General features: G+C 38.3%; 1 protein-coding gene across 7 annotated transcripts in view; it reads right to left on the bottom strand.

Moving 5' to 3' along the window:
- bltp3b (bridge-like lipid transfer protein family member 3B) overlaps positions 1-24,291 on the bottom strand; it is a 139,518-nt gene that overhangs the window by 36,340 nt on the left and 78,887 nt on the right. For 5 of the 7 annotated variants that reach the window (XM_059987496.1, XM_059987498.1, XM_059987499.1 and 2 more), the window contains exons 10-15: positions 21,656-21,832; positions 20,366-20,523; positions 14,880-15,021; positions 13,402-13,476; positions 11,923-12,113; positions 9,730-11,264 (exon numbers count right to left, since the gene is read on the bottom strand). In XM_059987496.1, coding sequence (XP_059843479.1) covers positions 9,730-11,264; positions 11,923-12,113; positions 13,402-13,476; positions 14,880-15,021; positions 20,366-20,523; positions 21,656-21,832 — 2,278 coding nt within the window. The remainder of the gene's footprint in view (positions 1-9,729; positions 11,265-11,922; positions 12,114-13,401; positions 13,477-14,879; positions 15,022-20,365; positions 20,524-21,655; positions 21,833-24,291) is intronic. The other 2 variants (XM_059987501.1, XM_059987502.1) reach the window with 1 other exon arrangement.

The following is a 24,291-nucleotide window of genomic DNA, read 5'->3' as shown; positions in this document are numbered from 1 at the left end:
TATTAGCAAGTCTGGCAATGAAATCTCAGAACTCACCACTTAGAGTCTAATCAGTACTTTTGAACTGATTTGGAAAAGTGGCTCTCTCCCAGAGGGTCAGAAAAAGTAGTAAAATTGCAGAAGTAGGAGAGCAAACTGGAGGCACGGGCCAAATCAAGCACCATATGACAGGTTAGGCCATTGAATCCTTCGCCTAAGAACTAATGTGTAAGGACAGTGCTCTACACACTGTCCTTACACATCTGAAGAAACATGCTTATGTGAGGAAACTGTCCTTGGACTACAGTTCAGCATCCAACACCATAATTCCCTCCAGGCTTGACAAGAAGCGCAGAGACCTTGGCCTTCACCCTGCCTTTTGTAGCTGGATCCTGGATTTCATGGGATCCAGCCTCAGGTGGTAAGAGTGGGCTCCCTCACACCTTTACCCCTCTGACCCTCAACACAAGTGCCCTTCAGTGCTGTGTACTAAGCCCCCTCCTTTACTTTCTGTACACCTGCGATGGTGTCGCAACCCATAGCTCCAATCTGCTAATTCAATTTGCTGACGACACTACATTGATTGACCTAATCTCAAACAATAATGAGGCAGCCTACAAAGAGAAAGTCATCACTCTGACACAGTGGTGTCAAGTAAACAACCTCTCCCTCAACATTGCAAAAACAAAGGAGCTAGTTGTAGACTACAGAAGAAATGGATCTGGGGTTGAGAGGGTGAACAGCTTTAAGTTCCTCGGCATAACCATCACTGAGGATCTCACGTGGTCTGTATACACAGGCTGTGTGGTGAAAAAGGCACAGCAGCACCTCTTCCATCTCAGATGGTTGAAGAAGTTTGGTATGGGCCCCCCAAGTTCTAAGAACTTTTTATAGGGGCACAATTGAGAGCATCCTGACTGGCCTGGTATGGCAATTGTACCTCCCTTAATCACAGGACTCAGCAGAGAGTGGTGTGGACAGCCCAGTGCATCTGCAGATGTGAACTTCCCACTATTTAGGACATTTACAAAGACAGGCATGTAAAAAAGGACCTGAAGGATCAGTGGAGACCTGAATCACCCCAGCCACAAACAGTTCCAGTTGCTACTATCCAGGAAACGGTACTGCAACCTAAAAGCCAGGATCAATGGGCTTTTTCCACCAAGCCAGGATCAACAGCTTTTTCCACCAAGCCATCAGACTGCTTAATTCAAGCTAACGCTGCTGTATTTCTATGTTATATTGACTATCCTGTTTGTACATAATATTATGAACTACTACAATTGCACACTTGAACAAAGATGTAACGTAAAGATTTTTACTCTTCATGTATTTGAAGGATGTAAGTAATAAAGTCAATTCAATAATCCTGATCTTGTTATGATTGGTAGGCAATTACATATACCTGTACAGGCTGCAGTCACTCAGTTCGCCAAGGCTGCAGAGGCTTTTGAGTTAACAGTCAGTCTGAAGAAAACAATGATCCACCACCAGATGCCCCCTCATGGCGTTTACAACCCACTTCAGATCACCACTGATGACCTTTCACCACAGTTCACCTACCTGGGCAGCATCCTCTCTAACAATGCCACATTAGCAAGGAACATTGACAATCAACTTTCCACAGCCAGCCTTGCCTTTGGGTACCTCTAGAAATGTGTGTGGAAGACCAGCTGTGACTGTCCACAAAAATGAAGGTGTAGAGGGCTGCCATCGTCACAACACTGCTGTTGGCTCCGAAGCTTGGGTCCTGTACCCTAAGCAAATCTGGTTGCTTGAACACTTCCATCAGCACTGCCTCCACTCCATCCTGTATATCAACCTACAGGATCATGTCTCCAACAATGAGGTCCTGGAGAAGGCTCAACTTCTGAGCGTCGAAGCCACTGTGCTGCTCAAGCAGCTCCACTGGCCAGGCAATGTGTCTCACATGGACAACTCCAGGTTACAAAAGCAGTACTCTACAGAAAACTCTCTCAGGGCAAGAGAGATGCCCGAGCCAAGAAGTACAAAGACCAACTTAAACAGCAGCTCCTTCCGGCGAATATCGAGGTCAACAGGAGGCAGCAGCCAGCCTGTGACAGAGGCTGCAGGAGAACATTGATCCACGGAGCAGCCAAGAATTTTGAGGAATCCACAAGAGCGACTGCTGAAGAGAAAAGAAGATGCAGGAAGGATTCTACTATCCAAGTGCCCATATCCCAGCTTTCCTTGTGTCCCTACTGCTCCAGAGCTTGCAGATACAGAATTGGTCTCAGTCAAAACAATCATGCCTTTGCTCCTGAGGACTCTCCTTCCCTCCTGATCTTCACAAGCGAAGAACCAGCCATCATCATCACTAGTATGAATACCAAACGATTCTCATTGACTGAGATCAAACTGAATAGCAATTTCTAGAATTACACAAGTGCACATGGACTGAATCTGGAATCTGTTCCTTAAGGACATGCCCCATTCCTCCTACCTGCAAACTTCAGGACGATTTATATTTTCCTTATTAATTCCTTCATCTATATTTACCAATTCAACAAGAAGCTCAAAATAACAAGTGATCTACTACAGGTATCGGTGATGGGATGTTTATTATTTGTTGTGTACATTAATAATTTGAATAAAATATATGAGGTATGATTCATAAGTTTGCTGATAGCATGAAAGAAATCATTGGTAGTGTTATTGACAGCGAGGACAGTTACAAAAATGATGTTCATAAGTTGGTAAGATGGTCAGAGCAATGACTGATAGGATTTAATTCTGACAAGAAAAGGGTGATGCACTTTGAGAGCAACAATAACGTTAGGCTCTACTATTTGCTGCCTATGATCTTAGATCAAGGGTTTGAATTGATTTGGACATAGAACATTGCAGCACAGTTCAAGCCCTGGTTAATATAATACGGCATAATTTTAAGGTGACTGTTGGAAAGTATTGGGTGGATGTCAGAGGTAGAGTTTTTTTTTAAATACACAAAGTGGTAGACATGTAGAATGTGCTGCCTGTGGTGGTGGTAGAGGAAGACACATTAGGAACTTTACAAAAGACTCTTAAGTAAGTACATGGATGAAAAAAAGGAGGCCTGTGTTAGAGGGAAGAATAAGATTGATCTTAAGAGTAGGTTAAAAGGTTGACACAACATCACTCTCAACTTTTTTTTTTGCCATGGACATCCATCATTAATTGAGGGGTCCATGGACCAGGTTGGGAACCCCTGTCTAACAGAGTATGAGACCTTAGTGCACAAGTCCAGGATTTCTGAAACTGCTAACACATTCAAGGTGCTGCAGATTACAGCACCTGGCTTCAAGGATACTTGGCTTCACAAGGAGGTGGTTATGACACATATTTATCAAACACTTGTTAGGCTGCAAGTGTAATAGCATGGAGACATTTGGTTGTTATGCATCAGAAGGATGCCATGACACTCGAGAGGTAGTAGAGAACATTCACCAGGATGCTGCCTGATATTGGAGTCACAAGCAGAGGCTGGATCAGCTGGGGTTGTCTTCCTTGAGCAGAGATAGCTGATGGGAGTCCTGCGATAGGTTAGTAAAATTCTGAGAAGCATAGATAGGGTAAATACAGAGAAACTTTTCTCCATTGCAGAGCATCTTGATCCAGGGGGCAAAGATTAGGGCAAGCAGTAAAAGGGAATCAGAGGGAGAATTTTCTTGGCTCAAATCTGGAACACATTACCCGAGTGGGTGATAGAGGCAGATACCATCACAATATTTAAATATTTAGACAGGCTCTTCAATTAGCAGGATGCAGATTATGGACCAAGTGCTGGTAAATGGAATTAATATTGATGGGTGCTCAATGGTCAGCATGGAGACAGTGAGTAAAAGGACTGATTTCTGTGTTGTATGACACTAGATCTTTGACTATGAAGTACATATTGAAGTGAGGGATAAATTTATGTCTCTAATGGCTTGATCATCCATAGTTCCTGAGCTGAACAATCCTTAAATGATTTGATAATTTTTCCACACACTTCAATATCCTTTCCTCATTTTTCTTAAGTCTATATAACCATTTTCCCATTCCTTCTCCATTCTCTAAGCTTCTTGTTGGTTTACTTCCACTAGACCTAGGAACAGAATTAGGGAATTCAGCCCAGTGAGTCAGCTCTGCATTTCATCATGGTTGATTCAATTTCCCTTTCAATCCCATTCTCCTGCCGTCTCCCTGTAACTTCTGACATCCTGATGAACCAGGAACTTAACCTCTTAAATATACCCATTGGCTTGGCCTGTACAGCATCTGAAGCAAAAAAATCACAGATTCACTACTCCCTGGCTAAAGAAATATTTCATCATCTCTTATCTAAATGCATGCCCATCAATTCTGAAGCTGTGCCCTCTGGTCCTAGACTTCCTTACTATGGGAAACATCCGCTCAACATCCACTCTATCCAAACCTTTCAATATTTAATAGGTTTCAGTGAGATCCCCAACATTCTTCTAAATGGCAGCAAATACAGGCCAGAGCCATCAAATGTACCACATGTGTTAACCCCTTAATTCCTGGGATAATTATTGTGAAACTCCTCTGGAACTCTCTCCAATGCCAGTACATCTTTTCTCAGACAAGGGGGAATAAAACTATGCACAATACTCCAAATGCAGACTGATTAATGCTTTAGAAAGCCTCAGCATTACATCCTTGCTTTTCCATTCTAGTCCTCTCAAAATGATTGCTAACACTGTATTTGCCTTCCTTGGCTTGGCCTGCAAGTTAACCTTTAGGGAATCCTTCACGAGGCTTCCTGGGTCCCTCTGCACCTCTGATTTTTGAATTTTTCTCCCCAGTTACAATATTGTCCACACCTTTACTCCTTCTGCGAAAATGCATGACCATGCACTTCACTACGTTATATTCCATCTGCCTCTTCTTTCCTCATTCTCCCAAGTCCTTCTGCTGATACCTGCTTCCTCAATACTACCTGTCCTTCTACCTATCTTCATATTATCCACGAACTTAGCCACAAAGCCATCAAATCATTGACACACAATGTGAAAAGACACAGTCCCAACACCAACCCCTGTGGCGCACCACTACTCAATGACAGCAAACTAGAAAAGGCTGCTTTTATTCCCTCTCTTTGCCCCCTGCCAGTAAGCCAGTCTTATATCCATTTTATTAGCTTTCTCATAATACCATGGGCTATTATTTTGTTAAGTAGCTTTATGTGTGGCATTTTGTCAAAGGCCTTTTGAAACTCAAATTATCAACATCCACTGACTCTCTTTTGTCTATCCTGCCTGTTGTATCCTCAAAGAACTCCAACAGATCTGTGTTAGGCAAGATCTCTCCTTTAAAAAAACCATGCTGACTTTGACATATTTTATCATGTGCTAACCGGCCTATAATTTCCTTTCCTCTGCCTCCCTCCCTGCCTGCAATTTTCCAGTCGTCAGAAACGATTCCAGAATCTCGTGATCCTTGAAAGATCATTAATAATGCCTCTACAATCTCTTCAGCTAACTTGTTCAGGACCCTGGCATGCAGTCCATCTGGTTCAGGTAACTTATCTACCTTCAGACCTTTCAGCTTCCGAAGCCCCTTCTCCTTAGTAATAGTAATGATACTCACTTCTGTCCCGACACTCTCGCAATTCTGGCATTCAGCTAGTGTCTTCCACAGTGAAGACTAATGCAGAATACTTAAAGTTCCTCTGCCATTTTTTTATCTCATGTTACCATCTCTCCAGTGTCATTTTCCATCACTCTGAAATCCACTCTCATCTCTCTTTTACTGCTCATATATCCAAAAAAACTTTTGGTATCCTCTTTTACATTATTGGCTAGTTTACCTTCCTATTTCATCTTTTCTCTCTTTATGCTCTTTAGTTGGCTCCTGTTGGTCTTAAGCTGCTTCCCAATCCTCTACTTCCTACTATTTTTTGCTAAATTATATGCTCTCTCATTTGTTTTTATGCTGTCTTTGACCTCCCTTGTCTGTCATGGTTGGTTCATCCTCTCAAGAGTATTTCTTTATCACAGTGGATTTAATTTAGCTTTTTGACACTGAAACTAATCAACAGAAAAAGACTCTTTGGTGTCAAAGTGAAAACAGCTCTCTACAAAGTGATCTAAATTAACTACAGATATAGAACACAAAATAATTGATTACTAAAGTATTCACCCCTTTAATATGAAACACCAAATCATCACTGGTGCAGCTATTTGTTTTTAGAAGTCACATAATTAGTAACATGGAGACCTGTTTGCCATCAAGGTGTTTCAATTGATTGCAGTAAAAGTACACCTGTATCTGAAAGGTTCATCAGTATCCTGGCAAGAACTACACCATGAAGACAAAAGAACATTCCAAGCTCCACAGAAAGGTTATTGAAAAGCACAAGTCAGAAGACGGATATAAGAAAATTTCCAAGTCACAGAATATCTCTTGGAGTACAGTTAATTCAATCATTAAGAAATGGAAATAATATGGCACAACTGTAAATTTGCCGAGAGCAGGCCGTCCTCAAAAACTGAATGACTGTGCATGACGGGGACTAGTGAGGGAGACCTATGACATCTCTGGAGGAGATACAGTCTTCAGTAGCTGAGATGGGACAGACTGCACATACAACAACTGCTGCCTGGATGCTTCACCAGTTGCAGCTTTATGGGGGAGTGACAAAGAGAAAGTCATTGCTGAAAAGAAACATGCATGAAAACTCAGCTAGAGTTTGCCAGAAAGCACCCGGGCGACTCTAAAGTGAGCTGGAAGAAGATTCTATGGTCTAATGAAAGCAAAATTGGGCTTTCTGGCCATCAGACTATACACTATGTTTGGCATAAGCCAAACACTGCACATCATCAAAAATACACCATCCCTACCATGAAGCATGGAGCTGGCTGCATCATGATGTGGGGTTGCTTCACTGCAGCACCAAAGGAAGGCTTGTGAAGGTAAAGGGTAAAATTAATGCAGCAAAATACAGGGAAATCTTGGAGAAAAACCTGATGCAGTCTGCAAGAGAATTCAGAATTGGGAGAAGATTTATTTTGCAGCAATACAATGACACCAAGCGTAAAGCCAAAGCTACATAGGAATGGCTTAAAAGCAATAAAATTAATGTCCTTAAATGGCCAAGTCAGAGTCCAAACCTCAATCTAATTGAGAATTTGTAGCTGGACTTGAAAAGAGCTGTTCACTCATGAACCCCATGCAATCTGACAGAGCGTGAGCAGTTTTGTAAAGAAGAATGGGGAAAAATTGCAGCATCCAGATGTGCAAAGGTGATAAGAGACCTATCCACACACTCAATGCTATAATTGCTGCCAAAGGTTCATTTACTAGTTTCTGACTTGAGGGGAGTGAATACTTACGCAATCAATTATTTTGTGATTTATATTTGTATTAATTTAGAACACTTTCTAGAAATGTTTTGAGTCCTTTCCTGTAGTGTCAAAAAAAAGCCAAATTAAATCCACTGTGATTCAACATTGTAAACAATAAAACATAAAAACTTCAAAAGGGAGGGTGAATACATTTTATAGGCATTGCATTTTTCCTGCACTTTCCAAATATCCCCCAGAAACACCAGCTTTTGCTGCTTTGCCGTTGTTCCTGCTCGTATTCCCGTCCAATCAACTTTGGTTGGCTCATCTCTCATGCCTCTGTAATTTCCTTTATTCCACTTGTAAAACTGATAGTTCTGACTTTAGCTTCTCCTTCCCAGACTGCAGGGTGAATTCTATTGTATTATGATTACTGCCTTCTACTTTAAGGTTCTTAATCAAATCTGTGTCATTATCCAACACCGAATCCAGAACTGCAGTTCCCCTAGTGGGTTGCTCTAAAAAGCCATCTTGTAGGCATTCTACAAATTCCATCTCCAACCAGATTTTCCCAATCTCCCCGCATATTGAAATCCCATATAATTATCAAAAAATTGCCCTTTTTATATACCATTTCTATCTCCCATTGTAATTTGTACCCCGCATCCTGGCTATTGTTTGGAGGCCAGTATGTAACTCCCATCAGGGTCTTTTACCCTTGCAGTTTCTTAACTCTACCCACAATCCAATCCTATTTCTTAGGATTTGATTTCATTTTCTTTTAACCAATAGAACCATCCCACCATCTCCCCCTCCCCACCTACCTGCCTGTCCTTTTGATACAATGTGTATCCTCGGATGTTAAGCTAAGCTCCCATCTGTGATTTTCCTTCAGCCATGACTCGGGGATTCCCACAACATCATACCTGCCAATCTCTAACTGCACTACAAGATCATCTACCTTATTCTGTATACTACCTTCAGTCCTGTATTCATCACCCTTGATTTTAGTCCCCTGTTACACTTTAGCTCATCCCACTGACTGCAATTTTACCTAATCATCTCCTGTTCTTCCTCAATCTCACTACACATCTAGTTGTATGCCAGTGTCCCACCATCAGCCCCTACCACTCCCCTGCCAGAATAGTTTAAACCCACCATAGCAGCTCTAGCAAACCTGCCCACAAGGATATTTGTCCCCCTCAAGTTCAGGTGAAATTTGTCCTTTTTGTACAGGTCAAACCTTCCCAGAAGGGATCCCAGTGATCCAGAAATCTGAAACCCTGCCCCCTGCATCAATTCTTCAGCCACACATTCATCAGTCAAATCATCCTGTTCTTACTCTCACTGGCACGTGGCACAGGCACCAACACCCTATATTCTCTCTTCAGAACCTTCTCCTTTTTCCAGCCAATGTGGTTGGTACCAAAATGTACCACAAATTCCAGCTGTTCACCTCCACTTTTAGAATGCTGTAGACACAATCTGAGACACCCCTGACCCTGGCACCTCAGAGGCAACATAACATCCAGATATCTCTTTCACGTCCACAGAACCTGCTTCCTTCTCCTTCAATTATGCTCTCCTCTAATTATCCCTTATCACTACTACATTTGTCTTCTCCCCACTTCTGTTCCGAGCCACAGAAAAATTATAAAAGTAAGATTTTTTAAGTATTATCCCTTAAAGCACTTTGAACAACCTTGTGCTTGAAAAGTGCTATACAAATAAACTTGCTTGCTTGCTTTAAGGTTTCTTATCCATTAGTATGTGGATTACCATTACATTTCATTCACTACATTTTGGAAGATTTTGCACTGTTGATTCATCATGTTTGCTATGTTCTCCATCAAATTTGAACCAGAACATTAATTTCCAACAATCAACTTTGACAAGGATGATTTCAACTGAAAGTTGCTGTGCATAAGCAACTTAATTAATTCAAATATGTGCTTTACACAAAGTGGCCACTAGATAGAGCCTGCATACTACTACTATACACAAAGCTACATTTAAACAAAATAACTATTTAAATAAAACAAGAAATCACAGTTAATTAGTCAAAAAATATAGGCCAAGAGTAGAGATTTAGATACTGGTAATAGAGCTATTCACAATGAACACATAGACTTCCAACTGGTTCTCATGGTGATTTGTTTAGACTTCTTGAACATTACCACCAAATACAAAGTGGAAATGTGTGCTTTTAGAAATGAAGCAATAATGTCAATTTAGCAGGAGACCAAATTGTTTTCCTTCCTATCCTGAAACCAGATGACATCAAACAATTTATTTAATAATATTAAAAAGGCATAGTAAAGGCCAATTAAAGAAAACATTCCAGATAATGGAAAATAGTTAATAATAATAATAATAATAATAATAATAATAACAACAACAATAATACTGCTCATAATGCATTACTTCAAAGATAACATATTGGTTTCAAATAGTTACATACCTTGATAATGACTGAGCTAACATGAACTTGGTTGAACTTTGTGTTTCTTTAATGTAATCTAAGCTTTGCATAGGATTCACTTCGTCATGACCTGGTAAATCGTTTAATGAACCTACAGTTACATTTCTTTTGTCCTCCAAAGAGTTGGAAATTTCTCGTTGGCAATTCTCCTTCAAAGAAAGTGTACTACATTCACCTTTGTTTATTTTACAAACATTCAATGGGTCCATACTTTGAGAAACATTGAGATCTTCAACATTCAATAGCTTTGTGACTTCACTGTGCTGATCTTTATTTATCAAAACAGTTCCATCGATATCCCCTGAGGTATTCATCAATACTGGAAATTGACTAACAGAAGCATGAAAAGGAGATTGTGAGTTCATTCCCTTAATCAAAGCTGAATCACTATATGATTTAGAAAGTACAGAGTCTACTGGCCTGACAGTACTTTTGTGTGTGTTTTCAGATTGAGCATTTCCAAATTCATTCAGTTGTGTTTGGGAAAGATGATCAGAACTCAAATCACCTTGCTGTCCTTCATTTTCAGCTACCAGAGTTTCTCTGCTTTGAGAAGGTGAAAGGTTAGATTCTACATGACTTGTATTTTCAGCCAAAACCTTATTGTTTGATTCTGCTTGAGGCAGTGGGCGAAGCAATAAAGCAACTTCAGCACTTTTAATCACCAATCCAACAGAAATCTTGGTTTGCTCTGCTGGTTTTCCTGTTACTTTCTCAATATTCTTCTGAAATTGTTCCTGAAGACTTTTAATTGAATGCTGAAGGCGGAGCAAGAAACAGTACTGATAATGATTAATCTGCATGCTCACATGCTTTTGAGCATGTACAAGAACATGTATATCTGCATCTGATGACTGCAAGGATTTCAAAGGTGTAGTAAGAGCATCTAAAGAATTTGATTTACCTAGTCCATTAGTGAGTGGCTCAGATTCTGTACTGTAATAATCCCTCAAGAGCTTCTTATGATGTAAGCGGATACTAAAATCACTGGATTCACTTTTGCGAATTTGAGAGGCAGACTGTCTGGAAGATGGAACAGATTCTTGTGATTTTGCAAACCTATTGGGTTGGCAAACCCAGATTGAAAGTGGGAAAGAATCCACAAATCCCACAGGTCTCCCTTTTCCACTCTTCATCCCTTCATAATCAATCCAAAACTGTGAAAAGTATACAGCCCAGACATCTGTAGCAGCAAAAGTTTTCAATGCATTTGTACTCAACTTTGGAGTAACTAAGCCCTTATAAATATCATGCAATTTGGTATCCTGCTCATGTGCATGTCTCTGAAATACTGGGTGCAATATATTGAAACTATTTTCACTTTTGGGAAAAGTTGTGAATGTTTTGCTAAAAAAGCTATCATCTTTGAACTCTTGTAGTATGGCTTCCAGATCCGTCCGTGTACAGTGTAGCGAGAACCTTGTATTTGTAGCGATTACTTCAGATGTCTGAATAGAAATTGATTGTGGCTGGTCTTGATGGCCATTTGGTCCCATATCAGCTGGAACAATAAACTGAAAAAAGAAAGATATATTCAGTTCAAACAAGAAAGATAAATACTTAAGAACAATTCCAATACTTTTTAAATATGTTGCATGTAAAACTACTATTTTGACTGATCAAAACTAAATCAGTTTGCATTGGTCAGCGTGATAGGTTGAAATCTGATTTAATCCAACCGAGTGGGGCATTACAAGCAATTTAAACATCTTTTATTGTCTGCGTGCTTCATAGTAAGGGGAGTTGTAACAATGGCCTCAAGTAACCAAGTCAGTTGCTATGCACTAAAAATATTTCTAATCAATACTTCTCTACACAAGTGTGAGCGGCAGATGTTGCCAGCAGAATATCATGTACACGACTGAAAAAAGTGTTTAACATGCTACGTGATCTGAAGTAAACAGAAATGATCTTCAACATCACAAATTTTTATTTTGATTCACAGTAGACTCATTAATTTGTTTCTGAGATCATTTTGACTTTTAGAATGATAGTTAATAAAACCAACTCTGGCCTTGAACTTAAAACAGTTAAAATGCTGGATTTAAAATCTTCACTTAAATATGAACATGTTAAGAGTCTTAGACCAACCTGAAGCACAAAAAAAATCTTCTAATGATGATTAATTTTAATGTTTACATACTGTTACTACAATATTACATATTAATATACCTTGAGCATTAATCCATCAACTCGTACATCAACATGGTCATCTTCTTTCCCGCTATCAAGCTTGTAGATAGCCGTGAACTGTTCCAGACTCTGTCGTAGATCTAGTATAAACTGGTTCAACCATAATATGCTCCTGGTATCTAGCGTCAACTGTAGTGCATTCATCTGTACATAAAGATTTGGGCAAGGAACTGCAGACAGGAATACAACATTTTATTTCAATCTGTACTTATCATATTACCACAATATTCAAAGCAAGGTCAATTATGTTAATAAATATAGATTCTAAATTTCACCCAGCTAATCACAGCATTTATGTGAATTATAATCAGAAATTTAATCAGTATTTCTCATGGAATGTGATTACAAATTTCTACGAAAATTTTACCAAAAATAGATTTTGCGATTTCAAAAGAGATCAGATTTATTCATCCGTTATAAAAGGAAAACAATTTAATAAGCTGCAAAATTTAAAGAATACATATTTTCACCATATTGATTTGCCTTCACTATCTAATGTAATACATTACATTCAACATAATTTAAAAGATATTATTTCAGTCACTTTTGTAAATTAAAATCAAGTGCAATTTCAAGTAATCAGAAGCTTGTAGTATGTCAACCTTCAATACAACTACAGTTGAAGTGTTCAGGATGTTGGGTTTTTTGTTATTGATTTAATACCTGTTGAAATCTGTAAGATGAATGAGTAGAGTTTTACATACTGAAATAATCAAGTGACGTGGAATTAGTGTTAGTTAAAGTGGTGCTGAGATTAAAGATCACTAATCTCACTGCATGAGAAAGCAATCACATGTTGAATGGCCTATTCGGCTTTAAATTCTAATGTTCTTATGTCTCGATCAACAGGCTGTCAATATCAAATATTTACTCTGCTTCTTTCTACAGCAAATATATTTTGGACATTAGCATTTTATATCAATATCTTTCAATACCTATAGAACCTTATTCAATACCTCTACTTCATTAAAGAGAATGAAAGGAAACTTTTCCTACACTTCCTTCCAACTGATTGTTGCAAATTATATTTCAATATTTTTGATCAAAAGATTCTGTTGGCTATTCATGATATCTGAGGTTCTAATTTCACTCTTTAATATCCTAAATATGATAACATTTTTATTTAAAAAAAATAAACTTTAAATTAAACATAGCATGTTACTGGATGCATCATATAATTTGAGCAGAGATTTATTCAATTAACATGCCATGATTTACATTAATATTATTCCACGGGGTAAAGCATCTTTTAAATACACAAATATAATTCTCCACCTTTAATACTTCATTGGTAATTAAGCAATGATACAATCTGGTGAAAATCCATTTTAAAAAGATCCAACTAAGCACATAATATATTCCTCCAGATCAGATATAGTCATGCAGAATCATAAATGATACATGATTAACAATCAGCCCACAAACCAAGAAATTACTTTACAGTAATGATTGTGTAACCTGTACTGCAAAGGAGATCTAGGGCAGAACTTTGTTGTAGATTCTTTCCCAACCTGTCCAACACATTCCATAAGGCTATAATGCAAGGTTACGAAAACCAATTTAAAAAGGAATAATAACTACCTTTAAAATACAAGTCATTTTAGTCAAAATATAATACACATAGATAGTATATCAGCACCAGACACGGCCAACATTATCTGCTCAAATAAAACATTTTTGCAATATTTAATCACTTATGCTTATAAAGCATTAAACGCATGTCACAGGATAGCTATATCTAGCAAGTATAGAATTAACAATACAAGTTCATTTCACTTCACTGATGAATTAAAAATATGACACCCCAATCATATTTGTGTAGCATTTTGAAGAAAATACAATCATATTATCACTAGCCTCCGAGTAGGTGTTTGCAGTGAAATGGTGAATGGTGACCACCTTGAAGATCAGTGCAAGGGATCACCTTGAAGTTGTTTGCCAAAAAATAAGTAAGATTTATTACTGCTAGAAATCTGGGCTTCTTTACAGTATTTTTCAGTGGAGTCACAGCATAAAAACAGGCTCTTTGACCTAACTGGTCCATGACGATTAAGACACTCAACCAAGCCAGCCTTATTTGCATACTTTTGGCCCATACATCTTAAAATATTTCCTATCCATGTATCTGCCTAGGTGTTATTAATTGTTACTGTACCTGCTTCAATCACCTGTTCTGGAAGTCCATCCATTTACAGATCACTATGTGAAAGAAGTTTCCTCTCAGGTTAATACTAAATCTCTGCCCTCTCACCCTAAACCTATGCCTTCAAGTTCTTAGTTTCCCTAGGAATAAGGATTCAATCAGTCTATGCCCTTCATGATTTTATACACCTCTGTAAGATCTATAAGATCACCCCTCATTCTCCAATGCTACAGTGAATGGAAATAAAAGGTAATCTTACTAAAGATACAAGCTCTTAAAATGTTTATTGGCTCATTGCATTGAATGGAGTAAATGTTCTAAAGTTCAATGAACAACTGCAGGGGACAGATTAGATTTTATTTTTGTGAATAATAAATAAGATAGTTTTGTTTTAAAAAGGAGTTTGTGGAATATTTCTGAGCTTTGAGGAAAGTCACAACATAGTTTTCAGTAAACATTGGAAGGCTTTTATTTTACTGCACTGTACTCAAGAGGAACTTCAAATCTAAGCAAGGGGATTAAATCATTTCATTCAACAAAAATTAAAGATCCAATATCCATCCAAATATTCACAATAATCTCACTGCTTCTTTCTCTCTAGACGATTAAGGATTTCTACTGGATGTCATCACATTTAAAGGCTGCTGAACAAACTCTTGATAACACCATCTTAGAGTCATCTCAGTCCAATTTCTTCTCCCACCTCTTCACCCCTCCTAAACAACAAGCAGCTTTAAAGGAAAATTCTTTCCATCCCACATATTTAATAAAACAATTGAAAATCAACTCTTACTAGGAAAGTCTTTTCCATCTGGGAAATAATATTCAGTGAATTCAATGTGAATAGCTGCCATTTCTGATGGAAGATATAAAGACTTCTTATTGCAGCAAATCATAGCTTTGGGAGAATCTCTTCGCTGATCTGCTGTAGAAACCTGCAGAAGACCAAGTGAAGAAGTTTTAGCAAGTTAACAAAATGACAATTTCACCATTATAGCAAGGCTTTGGTGCACTACACAAATTCAAATCCATTGAAGAAAATTATGAAACAAAATGAACTAAAATCAATGATTAGTGGAGTAGTACCACTAAAGCTTTGACTGACAATAAAAAATACTGGTCACTAACATCCTTCACTCTTACCCGGTTATACAGAATTCTAATTATGTACCACATGATTGGCCCTGAACAATGTCTAATGATGGAGTGGAAATACTTCACCATGTTCTAAACACTAGCAACAATTTTAATATTCCTATTTATAACAGATTAATCAATGCAAGAACAAGTTAAAACATTCTGCAAATGGCTATTCTTGTAAATTTTAAATAAAACTTCAAGATACAAAGCTACGAGCTGCAGTCTCCAACAGGGAATGTTCTTCAGGTAGGGGGAAACCTCTCCCTAGACAAAATTTCACAAAAAGTTTTGCTTTAAGTAAATAAGCTTAACTATTTTTGGACACCTTATAATATGCAATGGTAAAATTGTAAATATTAACACCAAAATGTCAGTTTCATAGATCTGACTTTGTTTTGAAAAGTAGTTTTCATATTTCCTTCTATTATGTTAATAAATAATTCATCTTATCAGATGTAGTATCTTTAAATATTTAATCATGACATTCCAATGTACAAGAAATCCAGATTAACTATTTAATTTTGTACTGATCCAAGGTATTTCAAGTAAGGTTTTAATTTCTTGTATTGTGCAGCTACTGACTTTTTTTTACAGGCACAAGACAATTGAGTCTATATTCAAGTACCTTTTGTTCAGTGAATGTGCGGGTTCTAGGGGAAATTCAATTTCAACATAAATGTAGGCTAAAAATTCTCTTGGCTGTATTAAAATTGGATTAGGGAGCCATATTGTTTTTCACCTTAAAAATATTGGAAAAGAGATGGTAAAAGCCGACTAACTATACTAAATTAGTTGAGAATACACTTTCCTACAATTAAGCACAAAAATTCTGATTTGATTTTATGTAGAGTGAACTTTGGTTAAATGGGACACATCAGGACCAGTACATTTTGGCCCAATTAAATGGATGCTCCATTAAGCTGAAGTTCCATGGAAATTAATTTAAAACATATATAAAAGACAAACTACCTTTTAACTGAGTAGTAAATTATGTATTTAAATGAAATACAGAACAAATTAGAACAGTAACAATATTACTACATTACTATAAAATCTACAGTTCCTAATAGTTATCGAAGATGGATTCATCATTAAGTGCTGGAGGAACTCAGCAGGCCAGGCAGCATCTATGGAAAAGAGTAAACAATCAACATTTCGGGCTGAAACCCTTCATCAGGACTGGGGAAAAAAAAAGATGAAAAGTCAGGAAGAAATCCCTGCGAAACGTGGAGTGAGGTGGGGGTAGGGGGGGAGATGTACTTCGTCATGGGATACCTGGACTATACCTCTTCCCACCCTGTCACTTGTAAAAAAAAATGCCACCCCCTTCTCTCAGTTCCTCCGTCTCTGTCACATCCACTCTCAGTATGAGGCTTTTCATTCTAGAACTAATGAGATGTCCCCCTTCTTCAAAGAATGGGGCTTCCCTTCTTCCAGCATCGACACAGCCCTCACACGCATCTCTTCCATTTCATGCACGTCTACCCTCACTCCATCCTCCTGCCACCGGGTTCCTCTTGTCCTCACTTATCACCCTATTAACATTTACAGCCAGCGCATAATTCTTTGTGCAACTTCTGCCATCTCCAATAGGATCCCACCACCAAGCACATCTTTGCCTCCCCCCCACCTTCCACATTCCGCAAGGATCACTCCCTACACAACTCCCTTGTCCATGTGTCCCTTCCTACTGATCTACCTCCTGTTACACTTACAAGGATAAGTAACAAATCCCACATCTGCCCCTACACCTCCTCCCACACTACCATTCAAGGCCCCGAATAGCCCTTCCATGTGTGCGACACTTCACCTGTGAGTCTGTTGGGGTCATCTCCTGTATCCGGTATATCAGAGAGACCCAGTGTAGATTGAGAGACCACTTCATCTAGCATCTACACTCCACCCACCAGAAAAAGTGGGATCTCCCAGTGGCCCCTTTAATTCCACTTCCCATTCTGAATGCGATGAGGCCACATTCAGATTGAAGGAGCAACACCTTGTATTCCATCAGGATAGCCTCCAACCTGATGTCTTGAACTTCCAGTAAATGCACCCCCCGCTTCACCATACCACATACCTGTTTCCCTCTCTTTACTTGACCATCACCTCCCTCTGGTGCTCCTCCATCTTCCCTTTCTTCCATGGTCTTCTACCTTCTCCTCCTAGATTTCCCTTCTCCAGCCGTTTATCTCTTTCACCAATCAACTTTCCAGCTCTTTACTTCACCCCTTCTCCTCCCGGTTTCATCTATCACCTACCACCTAGTACTTCTTCCTCTCTCCCCCCATCTTCTGAATGATTTCTTATCTTTTATTTCCAGTCCTAATGAAGGGTCTCAGCCTGAAACGTCAACTAGTTACTTTCCCATAGATGTTACCGAGCCCTGCTGAGTTCCTCCAGCATTTTGTGTGTGGTCTGCACACAGTTCCTTACTGTGTGATTGGATTAGAGTGATGATCTTAATATGAAGCTATCAACTGCATCAGGCTTGTCAACATACAATTTATTCTAATTATATTATTGCAATTCTTCATCCGTGAAAGGAGGAACTCTTAAATTGTTGAAACTAATTTGATTAAGCATGGCCTATTGAGCATAATGCATAAACATTCTATCACAGAATTATTTTCTACAAGATCCCCTAAAAATCAACAAGTTATTTTCCTCCTATCGCTTGAAGGAAAAAAATAATCTGCAGTTTCTGCAGCTCTCAATTAGTGACAGTTATGAACACACTCTTCATAAAGTGAGCATCCCAAAGTCGTTGTTTTTGTTCTAAGGGTCTCTTAGCACATGCACACACTTTCATTAATTATGTATGTGTTCTTGGGGTTGGAGAGATGTTGCCAAAGTGAAGACAGGTCATGTGTGTGAGGGAATAATGTCCACCCATCCAAAAACAGGCAGCTCTGAGAACGGATAAGTAGACTGACATCATCCAGATGACCCCATTCACTCAATCCCTCCACCGTTGGCACACCAAAGCTGCAAAGTCATCCGCAATGCATTTACACACTTGAGTTACTCCAGCAGTACATCCCCAACATTCAATCTTTACCAAAGAAGAAAAGGGTAGCGGACAGATAGTAATGCAGGTATTCTCCAAATCACACAGCAAACTAGCGTGGGTATGAACTGTTTCCCCTTCATCTCAGCAGCCTAACCATGGGACTCTTTACCTAGCAGTAACTTGAAGCAGCTCCACAGAAGGACTATAATTCAAGACAGGAACTTGCCATATCTTTCAAGGTCAATTACAGTGACAACAAATATAGGTTTTGCCAAAAATGGAATTAATACTGAAACTTGATCAAGCCCATTTACCAGTGAAATCACAAAGCATTTTCTGTAAATAAATCATGCACAGACAATGATAATATTTTCCTGAGACAAGGGAATCAGGCCACAGGAAACAAAAACATTATGGGTTGTACACGTCAACCATGATTTAACCCTGTGGCAAAATGGCCTTAATAAGTTCTTAATACACTTTCCTATCATGAATGGACCAGAAAAAGATGGAGAAGGGTACAACAGATGACTGGAAACCTCAAGAAACAGTTATGATGCAAGACAGTTATGAAACCAAATTAAAGATTTCCCTTGAGTAAATTTTCTAATCAAACAAATTATCCCTGACTCAACCATTTGTTTGTTTCACTTATTGTAAAAACATATCTCATCTCCACTTCTGTCTTTTCTCAAAGGAACATTTTAATTGGATTGTTCTAACCTCACTTCATAACTGTCCTTCAAAGTGTCAAGTCACTTGGTGCTCCCTTCTCCAAACCTTTTCTAATGCATCCATCTCCTTTCAAAGGCCAGCATAACAAAAATGTCACACCACATTTCCAGAATAATCCCTACTGTTTTCTATAATGTTATAATTATCTAATGGTATTACCCATTCTGGATTTATTTTATCAATCACCTTGTTATTAAAAGAGTAGACATGAATCATTATCTTGTTTCATACACGGAACAGTACAGCACTAGTTAGATCATTCAGCCCACAGTGTTATGCCAATTTATACTGTCTTCCTCCTCTGCATCATTCCATTCCCTCCATATTTATATGTCAATCTAATATCTTCAAACTGCCTGCTTCCACTATGACCCCTGATCACCTATTCTGGACACCTATCATTGTATGTAAAAATAAAACTAGCCTTTCAACTTGCAACTGTAAACTTAAAACTTAAAAACTGTAAACTTAAAAGCACGTCCTCTGGTGTTTGACATTTCCACCTTACAGAAAAGATTCTGACTGTTTACCCCATCTATGCCTCATAATTTTAACAACCTTTAGATCTCCTGTCAGCGTCTGGACTCATATAGCTTCCTCATATAGCTTATATTCTCTAATCCAGACAGCCTCCACCTCTGCAACATCTCCACAGTCTCCATATTCTTCCTATTACAGGACTACCAGAACTGCATGCATATTCCCAGAGCAGACTGACTAAAGTTTTATATACTGCAGCTATTTACTGTTTTATGCAGCTAAGTGCCTTTGCATCTATTTATATTAAAATTTATGAGACATGTCAACCCACCTATGTAATCTGCTTAGGTTTCTGTAAACACAGCAAACGATTTAAGGTAGAGCAGACAAATGTTGTGTCATGGGTAGATTTTTTTTAAAAACAGACATCGGTACAATGTCATCACACCCAAATATGATAAATTGGATACCACATTGGTTACACAAACTTCAGTTTCCATTTAACATCACCTCCATCTTTTGCTGCCAAGCCCAATGTCAATCTGCAGAGATTATTTAAAGCAATTACCTCGTGAATTTCCCTTTTCACCCTTGAAAGAACATTGTCAAACACTGTTTGAAAATCCAAAAGTAATTCTCCATTTCTATTACAAGCAATTGCAGTCGATTTGTATGACTCAAAATATTATGGGTTAATTAAGATAAATCTGCACTTACTGTAACAGCTTATTTTTAAAAAAAATTCTTAATAGCACCACATTGTAACAATTAAGTGTATGATGAACTGAAATACAAAACATGGATTCTTTAAATATCCCATGTAAAGTTAAACATTTAAGCGATTAAAAAATCACATCAGAATTTAATACGAAACTTGTGAAATATGCATCAGCTCTAAGACAACAAATTCTCACCTGATAAATATTTAGATCCTCCACTCTTAAAACAACACAACTAGATAATAGCTTTGTTCTTGACTGTGGACTAGCTGAAGATGAAACATTAGCAGGACTTGTTCCTTTTGACATCTGTTCTTTCCCTGTAGTAACAGGTTTATGCCTGAGTGTAGTCTCTACATACAGAACAAACAATTAACATACCGGCCAAAAATTCAGTTTCTGAAGTAATAGGTACTGTTCAATAAATTCAATTTTTGTTTCGAACACTTTCCAGACAGACTAGGCAAAGATTGTTCAATCAAGACACATGAAATAAAATGTTTGCCAAAAAAGACAACTCTTTTGGTTGAGATCAACTATCCAGGTGAACAATCTGCAAAGAGAAAATTGTTGTTTTCAATGGTCCTGTTCAAAACCACCCATTTTAAGTTGAGCAAACCAAAGAAAAAGAAGGGTATCAACTTCAAAATAAGCTTTGGTTGCAATTGATCATTCAAATTCTCTATGATGCAAAAAATATCTCAAGTCGGGGAATCAACAAGAGTAATAAGTAGACAGTTCAGATCTATTTTGAAATAACAAATATAGCCCAATATTTACTATTCTTTTTTGGACATTTTTCTTCACAAAAGCACATTTTTCTTTGTTTAAAAAAAAAGAGGAAAATCCATTGTTGTGTCATTACAAGTATATCTAATGGCACATTTGAGCGATTAGCCTTTAATGGGCCACCGGACCACAAATTGGCACAACAATTCACACTATTGCTCTATAGCTCCAAAGATCGAGATCTGGGTTTGATCCTGATCTTGAGGGGCTTTCTGTGGCATATTTTTAGCCTTCGCGTGATTGTGGCACTACCACCCAGGTACTTTAGTCTTGTCCCCATTCTCCAAAACTGTGCTACAATATAGGTTAAATATCTACTATAAATTAACCCCGCATTGAGAGGAGTATTGGTGGGATAGGGAGAGTGGGGTGGCTAATGTTAATGCAAGAGAAGAAAATGAGTGCTTGATGGCCCACATAGATAAAATAGGGTAAAGGACTATGGCTCAAATACTCTCTCCTATAGCTTAAATAGTTAAGCATTCCTATATAAAGCAAACACATTTCATCCTGCCATACCATGCACTGCAAATTACAAGTTGGGTGCAAATCTAGAGCACCATTCCACCCCTCCCCCCCACACATAGGTAATTGGAACTTCGTTTCGTCAATCAAGAGTTTATAATCCCTTTCCCCTACAAACACAGAAAATTCAATTCTTATAATTAACCATGAAAGCATACAGAGAATACTGACCTATTAATATGTGTGGAGGTGAATCATCTGGTGACGGAGGTTTGCTTTTACTATAATCCTTCACAGCTTGCTTCAGCATATCAACATTAGACTTGAATTCTTTCAGTAACTCCTTTGCCCAGTTTGATCTAGTTTTTGTAGACTCATTGTAGTGCATCCAGTGCTGACAGCTGTCCCCTGAAAATGTTAAAAATCAAAGTCATTCATGTTAGTAATCTCCAGTCATTTGATTATGTGTTATTCCCTGCCAACACTCAATAAATGCAAACTCTAAAGGAGACAGCAATTACAACTTCTGAAAGGTCACCAGTATCCAACAGAATTTAAGTGCCTTTCCCACCCACTTCAAAAACTGTAACAGTAAAACTTCTGTCATCATTTCACACCATACTAAGTAACTTACAAATTCACCATCCCATATGCTCCATAGCTGAATGTCCAACCCTGTGAACTTGAAAGCACAAAGGCCATCTCCTTCCATGCAATTGCTCCTAGGTGTGCCCAGGTCCCAGTGCAAGGAATGACTTAATGTTTGGACGATTTAAACGCTAGGCTAGATGGATTGAAAAGGCAGGGTATTAGGAAAAGAAGCAAGAGTTGGGGCGTTTCTGCTCGCTGTTCCACAACGCTTACTCAGCTCTGAGCTGAACTCAGCCTGAGGCCTGCTCCTGGCTCTGTGACATTTACTCAGCTTTGCGCTGAACTCAGCCCAAAGCCTACTCTGTGACGTTTACTTGGCTTTACGCTGAACTGAGCCTGAGGCCTGCTCCAGGCTCTATGACGTTTACTCAGCTGGTGATGAACTGAGCCTGAGGCCTGCTCTGGGCTCTGTGACATTTACTCGGCTCTGTGCTGAACTGAGTCCGAGTTATGGCCAGCTCTGGGCTTTGTATCAATGGACTCACCTCTGTTCTGAATGCTATTTGCTTTCTTTTATTCTTTCCAAGATTTGCATTTTTTGGGCTCTCTCTGCACATTGAGTGTTTGACGGGTCTTTTTTTTATGGTTCTTTAGGGTTTCTTTGTTTTGTGGCTGCCTATAAGGAGATGAATCTCCAAGTTGCATAATATATACACACTTTGATAATAAATGTACTTTGAAAAGTAGTGGCAACTCATTTTCTTACAACTATATTTCTTCACAGAAATTTTTGCAAAGATCTTACAGCAAAAGCTTACCTCAGGCAGTGTTAAACAATCTGATGACTCCCTCAGAACCCAGACAACACAAAGATCCACTATAATTAGCTCATGTTAACAGATTCCTTATTTCTCCAGAAGAAAACACTTGTTGTAATTAACCACAAACGCAAGTTGCTCTCTCATGCCTCAAGGGAATATGTTTATCTATACATGTACCTAGAAGTATCCTCAACAAAAAAAAAGCAGACCACCTCAATTACAATGAAAGTGTGACAGATCCAGCAACTGGCCAATGACCGTAATGTGTGCTATGTCTCAGTGCTGTCAAGACAACCAAGGACCCACACTGTTGTGAGCCAAAAACAATGCGGAACCCAAAGAGAGTAATCAGCTTTTGGAAGGAGCACTTGAATGAACTTCAGCCAGGCTGACAGGAGCTTGAATAGACCACATTATCAACAGAGAAGCAGCAACATCTCCAAAGCCAATCAAGTCCTAAAACAGGGGTCGGCAACCCTTTTGCCTCTGTGGGCCAGATCAAATATTAATGAGCAGATGTTGGGCCAGATAAATGGCATAAAAAACTTGAAATATGGGAATTATCCATTTAAAATCATCTAGTTATGTTTGGCCTCAAATTAATGAATAACGCATGCTAGAAAATCAGTTGTGCTTAACCAAGGATGCCAATTAGTAATCAAAGAACTCAGTTTAGTTGCAATTTATTTCAATCAAGGCATCTTTTGAATCTACTAAAAGGACACAAAGAATCTTTAAACATTAAACGTATGAACATGATGCATAGAATGGTGGTAAATTAAGCATAATAAAATAAAGATAATTTTAATGCAAACAGTCGATAAATCAATGTGAAACTTGATGCTATTTGTTGCTTGAAAGCTTCTCAATATTGGGTGTCAGACTTGTTGATGCCAAGAGCAAGACATTATCCAGATGGGCATCAGTCAATCTTGTTCTCAAATGTTTCTTGTTGTGCTTCATTTTTCAAAAATAATTGCTCACACAGATAAGTGCTGCCAAAATATGATGCCATCTTTTTTGCATGGTCCACTATGTTAGGATACTTCCCACTTGGATGAATATATTTTCTATGGAAGTCAAGCACTGACACATCTTCAGAATGAAATTTCTATCTCAATATGTCGTCACACTACATCTCAATCAATTCCATTTGAAAAATTTCTGATGCATTGTCCACTTCCACATCAAATGGAGTAGCAAACAGCTTGAACTCATTTTAAATCAGGAAAATGAGATGAAAACTCTTTCCTCAATTCTTGGACCATATTCACAAAAATGCCTGGATCTTGTGCTTTACTTTTTTGAGAAGTGAGAAAATGCGCACAATTTTCTTCTTGAAGCTGGTACTCTCACAATTGCAGCTTTCTTTCAAAGGCCACAATATGACCATACATCTCATGTATCAGCTGATTTTTTTCCTTGAAATTGTAAATTCCAGTTATTTAAATGAGG

The sequence above is a fragment of the Hypanus sabinus genome, chromosome 13, assembly GCF_030144855.1.
Source record: "Hypanus sabinus isolate sHypSab1 chromosome 13, sHypSab1.hap1, whole genome shotgun sequence".
Taxonomy (NCBI): Eukaryota; Metazoa; Chordata; class Chondrichthyes; order Myliobatiformes; family Dasyatidae; genus Hypanus; species Hypanus sabinus.
The sequence above is the reverse complement of the archived record's forward strand: the minus strand, read 5'-3'. Positions and strand labels throughout refer to the sequence as shown.